Source organism: Pygocentrus nattereri, chromosome 10 (genome assembly GCF_015220715.1).
Source record: "Pygocentrus nattereri isolate fPygNat1 chromosome 10, fPygNat1.pri, whole genome shotgun sequence".
NCBI lineage: Eukaryota > Metazoa > Chordata > Actinopteri > Characiformes > Serrasalmidae > Pygocentrus > Pygocentrus nattereri.
The window spans coordinates 24,518,154-24,534,566 of NC_051220.1; the positions used below are offsets into that span (position 1 = coordinate 24,518,154).

Consider the following 16,413-nt stretch of genomic DNA (forward strand, 5'->3'; position numbering starts at 1 on the left):
GATATTGGGGCGTGATCACAGAACCATCAAACGTTTTGTTGCAAATAGTCAACAGGGTCGCAAGAAACGTGCTGAGAAAAAAAGACGCAAAATAACTGCCAAGGATTTGAGAAGAATCAAGCCTGAAGCTACCAGGAACCCATTATCTTCCAGTTCTGTCATATTCCAGAAGTGCAGCCTAGCTGGAGTATCAAGAAGTACAAGATGTTCAGCACTCAGAGACATGGCCAAGGTAAGGAAGGCTGAAACCCGACCACCACTGAACAAGACGTGTCTAGACTGGTCCAAGAAGAATCTGAAGACAGATTTTTCAAAGGTTTTATGGACTGATCAAATGAGAGTGACTCTTGACGGACCACATGGATGGGCCCGTGGCTGGATCAGTAACGGGACAGAGCTCCACTTCGAATCAGATGCCAGCAAGGTGGAGGTGGGGTACTGGTATGGGCTGTTATTATTAAAGATGAGCTGGTTGAAGATGGGCTCAAAATCAACTCCCAAGCCTACTGCCAGTTTTTAGAAGACACTTTTTTTAAGCAGTGGTACAGGAAGAATCTGCATCTTTCAAAAAGACAATGATTTTTATGCAGGACAATGCTCCATCACATGCATCCAAGTACTCCTCTGCATGGCTTGCCAGTAAAGGCATTAAAGGTGAAAAACTTATGACATGGCCCCCTTCCACACCTGACCTGAACCCAACTGAGAACTTGTGGGCAATTCTTAAACGGGAGATTTACAGTGAAGGAAAACAGTACACCTCTCTGAACAGTGTCTGGGAGGCTGTGGTTGCTGCTGCACAAAAAGTTGATTGTCAACAGATCAAGAAACTGACAGACTCCATGAATGGAAGGCTAATCACTGTTACTGAAAAGAAGGGTGGCTATATTGGTCACTAATTTTTTTTTTTTTATTTCTCAGAAATGTTCATTGGAAAGCTTTGAGTTGTTTGTTTATAATTCTCACTTGAACAGATGAAAATAAAAAAGTGAGATGGGATAATGTGTGTTTTTCATTTAGCTGCGTAATAATTCTGCACCGTTATAGTTGCCCAATAAATGTGCACATATAGATATTCTCCTAAGAAAGCCAAAACTTCACTTTATTTTTCTTAAACATTCATGTTTGAGGTTTATTAACATTTTGGATTAACCAAGAGCACTGTAGTTGGTCATTATTAAAAATAATCCTCAAAAATAAGACTTGCCTAATAATTGTGCGCACAGTGTGTATTTACAGGGCATGATGTAACAGTTCTATTGGCTCATTATGCATGTCACAAGAAGCCTAGCTAACCTCTTAAATAACTAAGTTGCATAGCTGTCAAGTCTCATAATGTAGATAAGCACTACAGGATTCATATCTTTTACCTTTCCTGTGGTTTCAAGACAGTGAATGTAAATGTCATAGTGTTGGATACTAACAAAGTAAATGTAATTACTTACTATACTTAAGTTATATTTACTGGATTATTTCCATTTTCGGTTAGTTTTTATTTTTGATTTTTATTTCACTACATTTCAAAGCCAAATATTTTACTTTTTACTCCACTACATTGTGGAATGACAAATTGGTCTTTCCTTTTGGCTTACGTGTGCATAAAAATGAAACCTTTCAAAATGAAAGAAGCGCAAAGCAAGAACACCAATCAGGGAACAGTGCACACTTTGTTTTGAGTTAGTTTTGACCTGTTGTATATACCTACCCAGTGCAAGCATACGGTTCAATGTCCCTCTTCACCACTCCTGTTTATTTCAGTTTAGAAGTACCAGTGCTCCAAAGCTTACCATAGAACTCAACAATTCTTTTTTCCCTTTTTTAAAACACTGTTATGCAAACTGCCTTTGCATTGTCTGAATGTTTAATGATAAATAGACCAATATAGATAGTCCAAAGTTACCTGCCATTTTAAGTATCTGGTGCTATATATTGGGGAAAATCCTGATGACTAACAGAATAAGATAGTTAAGAAAATAGCAAGGATGTTCCCCCGTCCACCTGCCTACTGTGATAATATTCTTAAAGCAATAGTTCAGCTAAAAATTGAATGTACACCATTCTCCTCTTACCCCAAGTGTAAAAGACCTACATTATTTCATGATTTCTACAGTTGGTGCCTGGGTCTAAGCTATCTAAACCATCACATATAGGCATACTTCAAAGACAGCGTTGAGCTTACTGGACTCTGTTTATCATTGAGTATTAAGATTTATAACGTGGCTATTCAAATCATCACTGTAAACTCTGTGAAATGACTGACTGGCCTCCACATTCAGTGGAAAGTGTGATGGTATGGCCTGAATACAGCATATGGCAAGGCAGGTTTTAGTTACAGTGCTGATTTTAAGATAACTAACAAAATAAGATAAAGAATTCCATCACCTTTTTTTTTGCTTGTTTTTGATTTTGATTAGATTTTGTTTCTTTGTTGATTGTCCACTTGGTTGTTGTGTGCCATCCTCTTGGCCAGGGACTCACTTGCAAAAGTGTGACTATTGCAAATAGTTTGACTATTCTGGTTAAATAAAAGTTACTAATACTGTTGTGCACTGAAGTGACATTATAAGACTGGCAACCTTACCAAAATACCCCTCACAAATCAGCAAGCTGGTACATATGTGGTGATCATGTTGCTTTGGCAGTATTAGCCTACCGCTTGAGTATATAATAAGCTTAGTTTATAGTAGTTTATTAGTGAACTTTCGTATGTTATCGTTTCAGTGCACAGGAGTGTTAGTTTGCCTGTCGCATGAATGTAGCAATGTCCATGTTTCAACTGCTAAACAGCCTCACAACTCAGAGTGACATTTAGTATGCTGTGGTATGTAGGACCAAATGAATGAGATTTGGAACAATTTTGTTTACTATAGGATGCAGCAGAAACGATTCTGAAAGCAGCATTTATTTAAGTATTATTTATTTAAGTTTATTTGGGCACATTGCTAACTACAGTATGATGCCCAACTTCAGAGGTCAATTTATCAGTGAAGACACTTGGTGTCCAAAGTCTACTTTAGTTTTGCACTGGACCTACGAGGCTAATACAGCTGACAAATAATGAAAGCTTATACCTGCCATTAACACTTATCAAAGTGCCTAAATCACTACAGCCTTGTCTAAAATTGCTTTAATGAAATCTAAATGTACCATATGATCTGGATATTTGGCCTCCTGTCATGATAATGTCTATATGGTTGTATATGTCAGCATCCTCTTAGCAAACCTGCTTTGCTCCGTCTCCTCCTGCCTGTGCCTTTCAGTCAGGCATTTCCATAGCACTGTGTACTCAGCTGCTGGCCTCTACTGCAACCTAGTGGCCACTCCACACACTTACGCTCACATCCAGCACACATACAAGGAAAGATGCTATTAAAAAAAAATTGTGTCTCTTATTTCCGCAGACAGAAAAGCTATTTTCTTCAACAGCCATAATGTGTCCAAACCAGAGTCGTCCTCAGACCTTACCTCTGTAAGTCCCCCGAAAACTTTTTTTTTTTTTTTGTTAAATAAAATTTGCTCTTTGTTTCACTTGTAGAGTCAATAAATATTTTTAAAAATTAGTAGTTTGAGAAAGAAAAAAAAAAGAAGCACAAAAATAGAAGCACACTTTTAAGTGTAAGATTTGCATGGAGTGATCTATAAAGGATGCCTGTTCCTGTTTCCTTTTTTTTGTAGAGAGATAATGTAGAAGGTGTTTCCCAACCGCCCAGTGATGATGTCATCAGGGAGCTATCTAGATCTCTGAGACAGGCTTTGGGAGTGTCACTCTTTGGCATCGACGTCATCATTAACAACCAGACAGGCCAACATGCGGTCATCGATATTAATGCATTCCCTGGTGTGTGCCATCAAAAACCTAAGTGCAAAATTTGTGTGTTTTTTTTTTTTTTATTTATTTTAAATGTTGCCACATCCTTTTGCCTTTTTCACCACCAATGGTCATGAAGAGGGGTTTTCCCCCGCTCACAGTCTCCTGCTCAAGAGCCATGGCAGTACATGTTTCAAATACAAGCCGGTCATGGCAGGAATTGTTTTTTAATTTGTTGATAGTATATGCTTCTGATCAAACTGGCTTTCCTTAGTTCTGTGGTGATATAGTACTGAATCTAAATGACATAGGCAAGACTGCCTGTTTACATATTTCAGTTGGGCAAAGCAGTTTCTGAATTGACTTACCTTATCGGCAGACTAAAGTCACCTGTCCTTTTAGAAAGTGATCTATTAATTAACATGAGATCAGTTAAATAGAAAACTAGTCAAAACAAGCAAAACTAAAAAAGTGCACAAAACAGCTGCACAAGACACAAAGTCAAGTTGAGCATTTGCAAGAAGGAACTATTCTATCCTCACACAAATAAGCACTTTTAGCTTTCTCCAGTTCTCCTTAAGATTCACATTTTGATGGCCATCTACTCAAAACATTTACTTCCTCCAACAATCCTCCATATCTTTCATCTTTCTTTCTGTTCTTCAGTTCCAGTTGTGGAGAGCTGGTGTCCAGCACGTTTTGCTGTTCCCTGCTCAAAAATACCTGGCTCAGTTCATCTGGTAATTGCCAGATGAAAAGGGAAAGCACCACATTGTGCTGGACCCTGGCCCTCCAGGACCAGAATCAATTACCATTGTTATTCTCCATGCTCTCAAACTGTTTATACATTACTGCTCTTCTCCTTCCCAGGATATGAGGGCGTTCCAGAGTTCTTCAACGATCTCCTTAACCACATTACCAGTGTCCTCCAAGGCCAGTCCTCCAACGACTGTCCCACTCCGCCCTCTGCTCAGCCCCCCTCTGGACAGCTAACAGCCCCGGCCTCAGGAGAGCGGAGCTGCGCCCCTTCGCAAGAATGCTGCAGCCTGCTTGGCAAGGAATCAGACAGCAGCAGCCCATGGATTGTGGAGGGTGAGGGAGGCCTGAAGGGTTCGTGCCAGAGACTGGGCTGCACCCCAGCCATGTCCCCCAACTTCCAGCAGCACTGCGTGTCCACGATAGCCACCAAGGCCTCCTCACAGTGACAGCCCCTCCCACCCCCCCACCCCTCACACACCCCCCACCCTTTTCCTCTGAACAAATAGAGAAAAAGAAAGTGAATAATAATAAATAACAATAATTACTGATATTAATAATATATCTGTAATCAGAAATAAACCTTTTACTATATTGTTTATGATGGTGTTGATAATGGGGTGATGGATTCCTTTTGCCTTTCTGTATTTTTTTTTTCTTTTCAGTCTAATAACTCGCAGTACTGTAATGTGAACTTTTGCGAATTCAGCATTGGTCAGCTGGTTTCTTCTAATATATATATATACGTTTGTCTGTTTTGTTTGTTTTATTTTTGGATCATGTGGAGAATGAGTGGAAAATGGAGTTAACACACTAGGCATTCGTAGCGAGAGGTCTGGCATTGCTTATGGCAGGAGGAGGGACTTAATGTTGCATTCATTTGTCAGTGGACACATAACCACCTATAAATCAGCCCTAGAAGATTGCCAAGTTGTAATGCCTTTGTGCTCCTTGTTAACTATCAGTCCTGCGTTAATATGTCATTGTGTAAGTGCAAATCTCCCAGTCAGCTTCAAACTGAGAGCAAAACCGATGGAATATAGCTACTTATAAGGAAAAGAAGACCACCTTATGTTTTCCTTTAGTGACCATGGAATGCAACTCGAAACCATGGCTCTTCAGCTCAAAGCAGCTGATCCTGTGAAATTCATAAAACTTTCATAAAGCTTTAGTAAAATATTATGACACTTGACTTTTTCTGTATGAATTTCTTTATTTTGTGTAAAATGATAAACTGTGGGCGAACTGCAAAGTCAAGTGTCATGAATGTGTTTGAAAGAGTTATGAAAGTAGACAAATTTAATACATAAAATGCAACATTTAGAGTGTATGGTTGTGTGTCTGTGCATATGTGTGTCTGTGTTTTTAACAGAAACTGTTGCATTCCTGAAATTCCAGTATTTTGGGTGTAGTCTGGTGAAATTGAAATTGTTTTTGAACAGTACATTTCTACAAAACAGCATCCTCTTAATTTAAATCACACCCTTAGTTGAGAACAAAGAATTGTTATATGGTAACTGTGTATATGGAGTCAATTTGATATTTTGAAGTTGCACAGAAAGAGAAATTTAACTCCAGGGCAAACGTTAATGCCTGTAACATAAGCATTCCTGTTTTTATTCCTGAGTCAAAGTAATTTTCAGTTGTATTCCTATATCTCAAACACATGAGAAAGTAGTGAATTATCACTATAATTATAATATTAGAGTATATTATAGAAGTCCCAATGACTTATCTAATTGGTAAAAGGCTTCAGTTGCTGATTAAATTGATAGAAGGGAAATGTCTGCGAGGAGTTGCATTCCAAAGAGTGACTCATTTAGCTTGTGTTGAGAACTGTAATGAGGAGGCCATGTGTTAAAGACTGGTCGGGTTCTCTTTCGGAAAATGTCAAATCCTGTTTTTTTTTCCCCTCCTGGTTTACCTGAATGAAGGGCATTTCTTTTACAGGCATTACAGGTTTTAAAATCTGTTGGTCATGCAAAATGTGCCATCTCTGGCTGATGTATCTTTGTTGTGGATGATTCTACAGTCACTTGATTTAAATTAATGTACTAATTTTTGTTTACTTGCTAGTCATGCTTTTTTTTAGTTAATGTGTTAGTACATGTTGCAATATCGGTGCTTTTTAACCAAGATGGAAAATCACTAAAACCAGTTTCAGTTCTCCATGATATGGATCAAACTAGAACAAAATGGTGTGAAAGTTAATTGATTTTGACTGATTCAATGTTACTTTTAAAAGGCAAGTAACAGTTTAGCCTGTAATCTGCATATGGATATTTAGTGGTTTACCTTTGATTAGTATTATATTTTTTTTATTCTTTTTTTTTTTTTTTTTTTTTGACCAAACCAGGTTATTCATGTGGTCGATCACATACACAAGAAGCTCTTTTGTTTGTTTGTTTGTTTTTTCATTGAAAACGTTGAAAACCGTTACAGAGGACTTTGCAGATGCAGTCTGAAAAACTAACTTATGATGTTAATGCTCTGCTGTGTTCAGTCAATTCCCTTTTCATACTTTAGGAACTGCTTTGGCTCATTGGGATGTAAAAATAACACTGAAGCTTCTGAGTCTTTGATTTGTAGCGAAGAACTCTGGTACTTCGACTGAGAGGAGCTTAAGGTGACTTCCTGTGTAGTGCTTTCCTTGACCTGTAGGAGTCCACTTTTAAGAGTGGAACCCTAAACCTTTTCCGTTCAGTGTGTATATACCAAAATGTAAAAGCACCTTAGCACAAAAGTGATTTCAGTGATCAGCCTCCATCATTCATTTACTGGATTGTTTCTTTTTTTTCCTTTCTGCTTTGGTGGAATATGACACTTTTACCAATTTGTGTCTGCCTATCTAATGGACATTATGAACTTAACATATTCAAACATGTATAGACATGAAATGAGTGCAGTTCTCTCCACTAAAGTTCTTTTGCCAATCATAGACTTGGTCATAGAATGATTGGAAGAGTATTTATCTGACAGGTAGGAATCAAAACCTTTAAAATGTAAGGTTACAGTTTGCTGCATGACCTAATATAGGCCTGATTCTTAGCCTTGTGAGGTGGAGAGAGTATGACAGCTTTGTACACTGCTCTACTTTGTGTCTCTTTATTGTGCTCTTGCCTTTATTGTGCTTTGAAATGGAAAAAGACCCACCCTACTTAGTACTCCAACTTGTCATTGTTCTTGACATCCACTTGAATGTTTACTTAGATATGAAATAGACAATGTATGTATACAGTGCACAACCCTACTATATCTGCATACATACATTCAGAACATGACGTACAGCATATTGCGTTTTGTAAGTTACAGATCAATCTACACTTTGTGATTTCTTCCAGATAAAACATTTTAAAAATTAATTTAAGTACTTTGTATGAATTTGTGGATTCTTGCTGCTCAGCATTTTGGAGGTTTGCACTTGTGTGTGTATGTGTGGGTGAGTGTGAGTGAGAGGGAGAAGTGAACGGAGTTTATCAGCTATACTTACAGAGGAAACTCATTTGATTGGGATTTCTGCATGATTCAGTCTAAAAAAATCAAATCTAAAAAAGTCAGTGGTTTGATAGGAAATGCTGTGTTGTACAGAAAGTCAGAGTTGTTTGCAGAGGTGGTGATAGTAACCAGAAGTTGGAAGAGTATAATGCCTCTGAAAGCTACCTCATCCCATTTAAAAACCCACATGGCGAAACATGGAGGTTTTGGAGAGTAAATTACATTTGCATGCCACGTTTGAGTCGTAGACATCGCAAACTCTGGTTCCCAACACCACCACAGTGAAAACATAAAAATCTGAGTGGGGATGTTTCTATACAGTGAAACCACTCTGCATCACATTGTTTACACTAGCAAGATGTAATTATGTGATTATTTTGAAAAATCAGTGGAATTCTCCTTTTAAGTGCACATTCAGAAATTTTATAAAGCCATTGAAATTGTTTGCATGTTTACTCTATCTTACCAGTCCAGCTCTTGTTTTAGATCACATCTTTAGATGCCTTTTTTATAGCAGCCTGGCTGTAATTACTCTTATGTTACATAATGTTATAAAACACAAACTCGCCAAATTGTGTGTGTGTGTGTGTGTATAAAATTAACATTTTAAGAGTGTAACTGCAGGATGAATTATGCTTGTGAACAAACCCGGGTCTAACATATGACTGCGCCTCTCCTTCGATCGCTATTGGTGTATCTTTTTTCACTCAAGGCTGCGCTGTCCGTTTTCTGCAACCTGATTGGCCAGACTGAACGTCATCTAACGCTGCAGCTCGCGATTGGGCGGCACCGCACAAACGCCACTGTAAAAAATCGTATTTTCGGGATTTGAGAAGGCACAAGTGCAAAGCCACCCGTCCGGTCAGCAGCAGAAAGAAGGTAGCTCCTTCACACCTGTGAAAGGAGTGCGAGGTAGGCTTTTAAAAACACATTTACCCCACTTCAAAAAAGGACCATATGGCCGTAACCAGGATGCTGACAGACTAAAGTTGAGGAGAGGACTTCGTGTAAAAAATGTCGTCAGGACAGACTTGTGTGTAGCCGGACGAGCTGCTCTGACAGCGGACCGCGCGGATAAGAGGCTGCATGAGGGCTCGCCGTCGTGAATGAAAGAACACCAGCTCTTCGCCTCGGAGAGAAATAAGTACGAACATGGCTGACAGAACAGCACCGAACTGTCATCTGCGACTCGAGTGGGTTTACGGCTACCGGGGACACCAGTGCCGCAACAACCTGTACTACACGGCGGCCAAGGAAATAGTGTACTTTGTGGCCGGTGTGGGAGTTGTGTACAACACACGGGAACACAAGCAAAAATTCTACCTGGGCCATAACGATGACATAATCAGGTAAGGTTTAATCCGACTGGTGAAAAACTGAACGAGGTTTCGGTGTAAACTAACCAGCCCTGCTGGAGACAGCGGATCGGGTCGGTCCGCCTGGAGCACGGTCCCTTACAGAACGGTTTTAACGGTCGCTTATTTGGTGGTAGGTGAGCTTCGCGTTGCGTGAAGCTACTCAAAAAACAACCACCCTACTTATATAACAGCCTTGCGGTACAACTTGAGCTCCAAACGTTAAGTGTAGCGACGGTAACGTGTATGTGTATGTGTGTGTTAGCGCTGCTGGTACACGGTAGCTTCGCTAACCTTCACGAGTTCACCGTGCTGGACAGTGAGCGCGCCGAACTGGAGCGAGTTTTGTGGAGCTGGAGGTGTCCTACATGGTCCTGCGGCTCAACAAGGCGTTTTTAGGCGGTATTTTTTTGACCACGTTCAAACTGCAGCTAAGTTACTCACAGCTGCACTATGCTACGGTCAGGTTTAGCGTTCATGTTAACTGGCTGTTCAAGGACATGATGACAGGAGCCTGTAAAAGCCATAGAAACGGTTATCTGTGTCAGTCATGTATCATGAGCACCACCCCTGCCTAATGTTAAAAAATATAGTCTGTAACTTAGAAGATCTCTCTCTCTCTCTCTCTCTCTCTCTCTCTCTCTCTCTCTCTCTCTCAGAAATGTCAGTGGTTTCTTGCACTGGCTACCTGGAAATTTTATATAGACATAGCAATTTACTGTAGCCTGATGGCTTAGACTCAGGGCTTGGTTTTAGGGGAGATACAAAAGGATGCCATACACCAGTCAAAATAATAATTACAGTGATACAGCATTCATCACACATTCCAATTTTCACCTGTCATTCACCTTTCCCATCTAGATTGGAGTAATATCACTTAGGATGTCTGTTATAGATATGTTATATTAATCTGTATTAGAAATTTACACACCAAATTGCATTTGCTTGCCTTAGACCAAGTTTTTGTTTAACCTCCTAAATGGCCTAAAGTTTTATTTCACACTTCTGTAGCCTAAGAATATCTCAGCCAGTTTGCATTGAAGTCCTTGTAGTTACTGAATAATAAGCCTGGGATTTTAAGAGGTTAAACCCACCACCCCCTTTGATTTTTTACAGTTCCACTACTACTTAGATCGCGTGGTGCCTTCTGACAGAATGACTTGGATTCAGTTTGTTAATTGGATGATGGTGCTATTAAAACAGCCTGCAGACCTGTTTAATGAACCACTACTGAAAACCTTTTTTTTTCTTCTTCTTTTCCTTAAGTTTGGTGTGTTTTGACAATGTGCCTGATATTTATATACTAAAAACAGCCTTTTGCAGTTGGACAGTGGATCGTGCTAGTGCTCTTAAGGTCTGTGTACTCTCCAAGATATTAGTGTCACTTCTGCTCTCACTTCAACAGAGCCATATAAAATTGTGCATGTGCTGTCCTAGTGATTGTAGCAGAGCTTCCAGTATGCTATGCCGCTACTCAGCTGGCTCAACTCTCCATTATTAATTAGGTTAGAAAGAAACTGACCTTGCATTGCCTTTCAAAAGTGACACACCTTTGTGAATGCACCGATCAGTGCTTGTGTACCTATATGTTAGCAGAGATAATATCTGTGAGTCTATTTAAATGGCCTGGGTGAAATACCAGTGTGCAGGTTAGATAAAGGAATGGAGTGAAACAGCAAACAGGACAATGGTTTAATAGAGTCGCTGGGTATTAGGATCCTGGAGATCTAGTGCTGAATTGGACAGCTCCAAAAAGATCCCAGGCTGCAGAGGTGAACACAGTCAATAAGCTAATACGAAGATATCATTTGTTAATTGTTATTGTAATACTGGCCATTCTAGAGGGTTGTAATATGCAGATTAGCCCTGTAACTAATCACAATATTGTTTATTTTGTGCTGTAAGCATTTGGACCAATCACAGACATTTCTGATGTATGTTCTTTGGTGAATGAAGGCATCCACTTGACCTAAAAAGTGTTTTTTTTTTTTACTTTTGGTTAAAATAATACAGGTCAGTCTTTAAGTACATTAAGTGCTCACCAGCGTATTTTTAATATATCAAAGGGATATCGTAGTCACAGTATGTAGCAAATAAAATTGTGTTGTGCTACTTTGATCATAAGTGAGACACAGCCACATAATACTCAGTGACTTCACTTTGAAGACCTGTCATTGAAAACCAATTTGCCAAGAAGTTTGTGGTTGTGTGAGTCATTTCAGATATCCCATTGGGACCCTTGCTTCTCTGGTTACTTCAGTAGCAGAATGTAACCCTGTGCTTGACCCCCTGAGATGACTGTCATTCACTGTTCATGCATAGCAAATGCCTCCATATGGCGCCAGTGTCATTTTATTATTTAAAGTATTTTGGCTTTTATTTATTTGTTGTGTAAAATGCCTATTAGGAATAGGAGCTGTATTAATATGACTTATTTTAGGAATAGGGAACAATAAACTCAGCCCACAATACCATTTGATTCACAGTACTAGGTTCACAATTCAGTATTCTCATGATGTTCTAAACAAATTTTGAATGAAGAAGCATTATGACTATAATCAAGTTGTTGTGAAACTTAATGACAGTAGAGCTGGGAGGGTGGAGTACTGGAATGAGTCAGTTGGTGCTGATGGATCAAAATGTGCAAACTTTGGTGGTCCAAACTATGTAAATGTAAATGTAATTGTGGGTCAGTGCCAATGTTCATCCATCTCTGCCAATGCTGTTACATAAACATTTGCATAAAATTTAGAAATTGCCTAGGTTAGTTTAACAGAGAAATACATTTTTGAAGAAACAAATGCAATAAAATGCATAAAACACATATCTTTTAGCCCAGTAATTCAGTGTTGCCTAAACATTCTGCCGTTCCGGAATACAAAAAATACAAAAGCAAAGAATGATTTAAAATCACTCAATTCTAAACATCTGTCTGATGCTGATAATCTTTTTAAAGTAAGTATCTACTAATACCGATATGATTTGTGTATCATTGCTTGTTACTAAGTAACAAAAAGACCATTCTCCATGATGCAATGTTATACATCCACGATTTAACATGTGATTCATTGTCACATTTTTGCATTGCAGCATAAGAATGTACATTGTTACATTGCTTTTTATTTTACAATAGATGGGACAGTCATTATGATCCAGTTTGGTTAATGCAGAGTTCAGAATGTGGTTTTGAGTAGAATGGGCTTCAGCCCTGCTGAATCTGAGTACATTGTGGTCTATCTGAATGAATATCCTCAGGTTTCTTATAAAGTGTGTGCTTTTGAGTGGAAACCAATACAGTTATAAACTGCTTTCAATAATATTTAATACATTTTAGTTTAAATTTTACTAGGGCAGTGTGCTTGCAAATGGCTTCATGTTTTTTTTCCATGTAAAAATGTACTCTGAGTAAAACAAATGTGTGCAGGACAGAGTACCAATGCATTGCAAGCAGATCCTCTGTGTGCATGTGTGTGGCAGTGTGGCTGGTTGTGCTTTTGTGCCTGTGTTTATTCATACGGTGTCGGTGGTTGCCCTGGAGTAGAATGCTCAGTGGGCGGTGGAAGGTGGGTCCAGAGCTGAGCTGCAGATGTTGAACAGATCTCATTTTGCAGCAACTCATGTGGAACAGAGAGGGAGAAAAAAAGGCTTTCTTAGACAACAGACAAGCTGCTGTTCTCGTCAGCTTTAAATGAGTAGTTGGTCTCTCTGAGTGCATGTCGCGTCGAACGGCTGAAAAACACTCCACTTATGCTCAGACAAGCGCAAATCAAATATTTAACCAGTGGTACCGTTTGCGGTTGGAAAGAGAAAGACAGAAATAGTATGAACCTATGAACCGAGATGCTCAGATACAGATTGCTCAAAGTTTAGCTTCCTCTGAAAAATGCAGATTGTAGTGTTGTTCTGAATGTGACACTGACATCTAATTTCATGTTAAGTAACTCATTTTTTAAGCCACTCTCTGGAGTGATTTTACTTACAGGGTTAAGATTAGGTTAATAATAAGCTTAATACTGGAATACATTATAGTGCCATCCTATTAGCCACAGTGTAGTGTTGCACAACATAAAACACCTTTCAGAAGTTTGGACACATCAGTTTGAAAATGTTTTTCACAATCTTAAAAACATTTGATCTAAAGGTCTATGCTTTAAATTTCTTACAAATATAAATAGTAAATGATAACGTTGCTAACTGTGTGAAATATAAACAAGTAATGTTAACATTTAAAAATTTACACTATTTAACTTGCATGTAAATATACATATATTATCATTTTTAAATGCCTCACCAAGTAGAAAAGCTTAGGATTTGACTTCTTTAGGACTGTTTGCACCTTATGAAGTTGCTTGTTAGAATAACAACTAGCATGTAAAGCTGCATTAAGGCAAAGGAGGGCTATGAAAAATCTTTTTGATTTATTTCGGTTTTGACCGAAGTTTTGACTGTCACTGTACATCTGTACTGCAAACTCTTAAGATAAGATGCATATGACCTGATTGCACATGAGATCAAAATGAAAGCTTTGAGTTACCTATAATATTTCATGAATGATATATGGTTAATTAAATGAAGAGGAAACATGATGAAAGGGGGGTTGCCCCAGTTTCCCCCCCAAAGCAAGTCAGTCTTGGTTGAAGCATTATCTTAGCCACAGTACTAACTTGATTCACAGGTTTGCTTTAGGCATTCATAGATTCACAGGTATTCTCAGGCAAAGGTTTCTGAGAATGGTGGCTGCTTGGATTTTGTGAGAATCGGTGTGGGATGATTCACTAAAATGTGTAAAACTTTCCCTTTTCTGAATCTAACCCCAGCTAGTCAAGAAATGTCTTTAATTATGGTTTTAAAAAGCCTTTAAAACTACTGATTTTAAATGCTTAAGATTTTAGAATAATTGAGATTACTTGTAATTAAATTGGAGTTTAAAGCATTAATCTGTCCAGATTCAAGTCCCATTTATGGTCTCTACGTAATCTTGTGTCCTGACAGACTCCCTCATGTCTGTTCTTGTGTGTTAGATGATTTGCTGGTTAATTGGTCCCTGCTGCATGCTCTACTAATGTTGTCTTGCCCTCAGGATCAAATGTCTGTTTGATTTTTAAGACACTCAGCATGTAAAGCGAAATGAATGGAGATGTGTGAACATGAATGAACAAAGAGAATGACTGAATTAAATGAACAATTATTTGTTAAACTGCTCTGTTTGAACAATATATAAAAAAGTTGTGACAGTATGTGAAATGCTAATAAAAACAGGAACCAGTGATTATTATCACTCTTTAACTAAAACGAAAGCTATACAGTAACAATGTCTGATGTTTTACATTTTGAACTTTGTTGTTTATTGTTTTCTTTGTAAATAAAACTAATTCAGATTTGATGCCTGCAACTGTCAGTGGGTACCAAGTAGATCTGGGAAGTATGACAATATTATTGTGATAAATTACATCACATTATGTCACAATATGTTTTTCTGAGCATATTGTAGATACCATCAGTACTTAAAAACTATTTCACAGCTTCCCAAAGAGAGAATTATTAGTCATGATTGGTGAATTTACTGAGGGAGAAGTGCCTTAGAAGATGTAGAACACATGTTGCCATATCTCTCATCTCTAGTACCAGGAGACAAGCCAATGTGAATTCATTCTCTACAGGAAACCTCATGTCTGACTTCAAAAGTCCTGTAAGGGTGGGAACATCGCACTGTCTGCTAATGACCATGCAATTTATTAATGCAGAAACAAGACAAGCTGAAGCCTTCATCAGAGCCACAGCTCACAGGTCATCGTTGAGCTTTTATGTGGTATGGATGTGTGCGTATGTAGCCTACATGTATGTGCTCAGGCAGGGGGAGGGGTGATGTGCGTCTCGTTTAACCCACGTGATCAAGCTCAGGCTCTCTCTGTCTCTTACTGTCACTCTTTCTCTTCCCCCCCTTGTGCCTCTTGTGTGGTGGCTGTGCCCTCCTGTAAGCCATGTGCATTTGCCTGCACTCATTTCTAACGTAATCCTTAATCTGTGCTGCCTCCTGCTGCTCGTGGTCTAATAGTATCAATGAGTAAGAGCGGGTGTGTTTGCTAGTATGTGGGGGTGGGCAACCAAAGGGGAAAGTATGTCAGTTTTATCACTGGTGCAATGGTCTACTATCGCAGCGCAAAACTGTGTGGGTGAGGATGTTGGATATGCTCTTGAACCTGTGTGTATATGTGTGTAGGCACATTAAAGTGTCTGTATTGTGAAAAGCAGTATGTTGCAGCACAGCTGTCATTAAATGCCTAATATTTTATATCCCAGACTTATCCTAAGTTTGGTGATCTTGTTAGTAGGACTGGGAATTACAGTTGAAGTCATATGTTTACATACACCTTATCCACATTCATTTAAACTCACTTTTTCTGACATTTAATCCTAATCCTAAAAACACATTTCCTCTCTTAGATCAGTTAGGGTCACTACTATATTTTAGAAATGTGAAATGTCAGAATAACACTAGAGATAATTTCATCACATTCCTAATGGCTCAGAAGTTTACTTACACCTGGGTAGTATTCAGTAGCATTCCCTTAAAATTGTTTAACCCAGGTCAGACTTCTCACAGTAAGTTGCTGGAATTTTAGCCCATTCCTTCATACAATTCATGTAACTGAGTTAGGGTTGTAGGCCGCCTTGTTCACACACAATTTTTCAGTTCTGCCCATATATTTTCAATGGCATTGAGGCCAGGGCTTTGTGTTAAGCCACTCCATTACCTTCACTTGGTTGTCCTTAAGCCATTTTGCCACAAGTATGCTTGGGGTTATTGTCCATTTGATGTCTTGAAGTGCTGATCCACATAATTTTCCTTCCTCATAATGCTGTCTTAATTGTGAAGTGCACCAGTACCTCCTGTAACCTGGCTTTTCTACAGCAGTTTTGGAGCAGTGGCTGAAAAATTGCTTATGTCATGTACAAAGTAGTACACTTGGCGAACAGCTTGTCTTCTGAGGATGTGAG

General features: G+C 38.8%; 2 protein-coding genes across 6 annotated transcripts in view; both read left to right on the forward strand.

The window, feature by feature from the left end:
• The window catches only part of itpk1b (inositol-tetrakisphosphate 1-kinase b), a 47,604-nt gene extending 39,678 nt beyond the window's left edge, over positions 1–7,926 (forward strand). Inside the window, exons 9-11 of the mRNA XM_017711793.2 lie at positions 3,402–3,469; positions 3,676–3,838; positions 4,679–7,926. Of these exons, the coding sequence (XP_017567282.1) occupies positions 3,402–3,469; positions 3,676–3,838; positions 4,679–5,013 (566 nt within the window). The 3' untranslated portion in view covers positions 5,014–7,926. The remainder of the gene's footprint in view (positions 1–3,401; positions 3,470–3,675; positions 3,839–4,678) is intronic.
• Positions 7,927–8,901: 975 nt separating this feature from the next.
• Positions 8,902–16,413, forward strand: part of eml5 (EMAP like 5) — a 71,079-nt gene continuing 63,567 nt past the window's right edge. For 2 of the 5 annotated variants that reach the window (XR_005130823.1, XM_037542031.1), the window contains exon 1: positions 8,902–9,408. Coding sequence is in view for 3 of the 5 variants with exons in the window: in XM_037542031.1 (XP_037397928.1) it covers positions 9,212–9,408 (197 nt within the window). In the remaining 2 variants the exon portion in view is untranslated. The remainder of the gene's footprint in view (positions 9,409–16,413) is intronic. The other 3 variants (XM_017711797.2, XM_017711798.2, XM_037542032.1) reach the window with 2 other exon arrangements.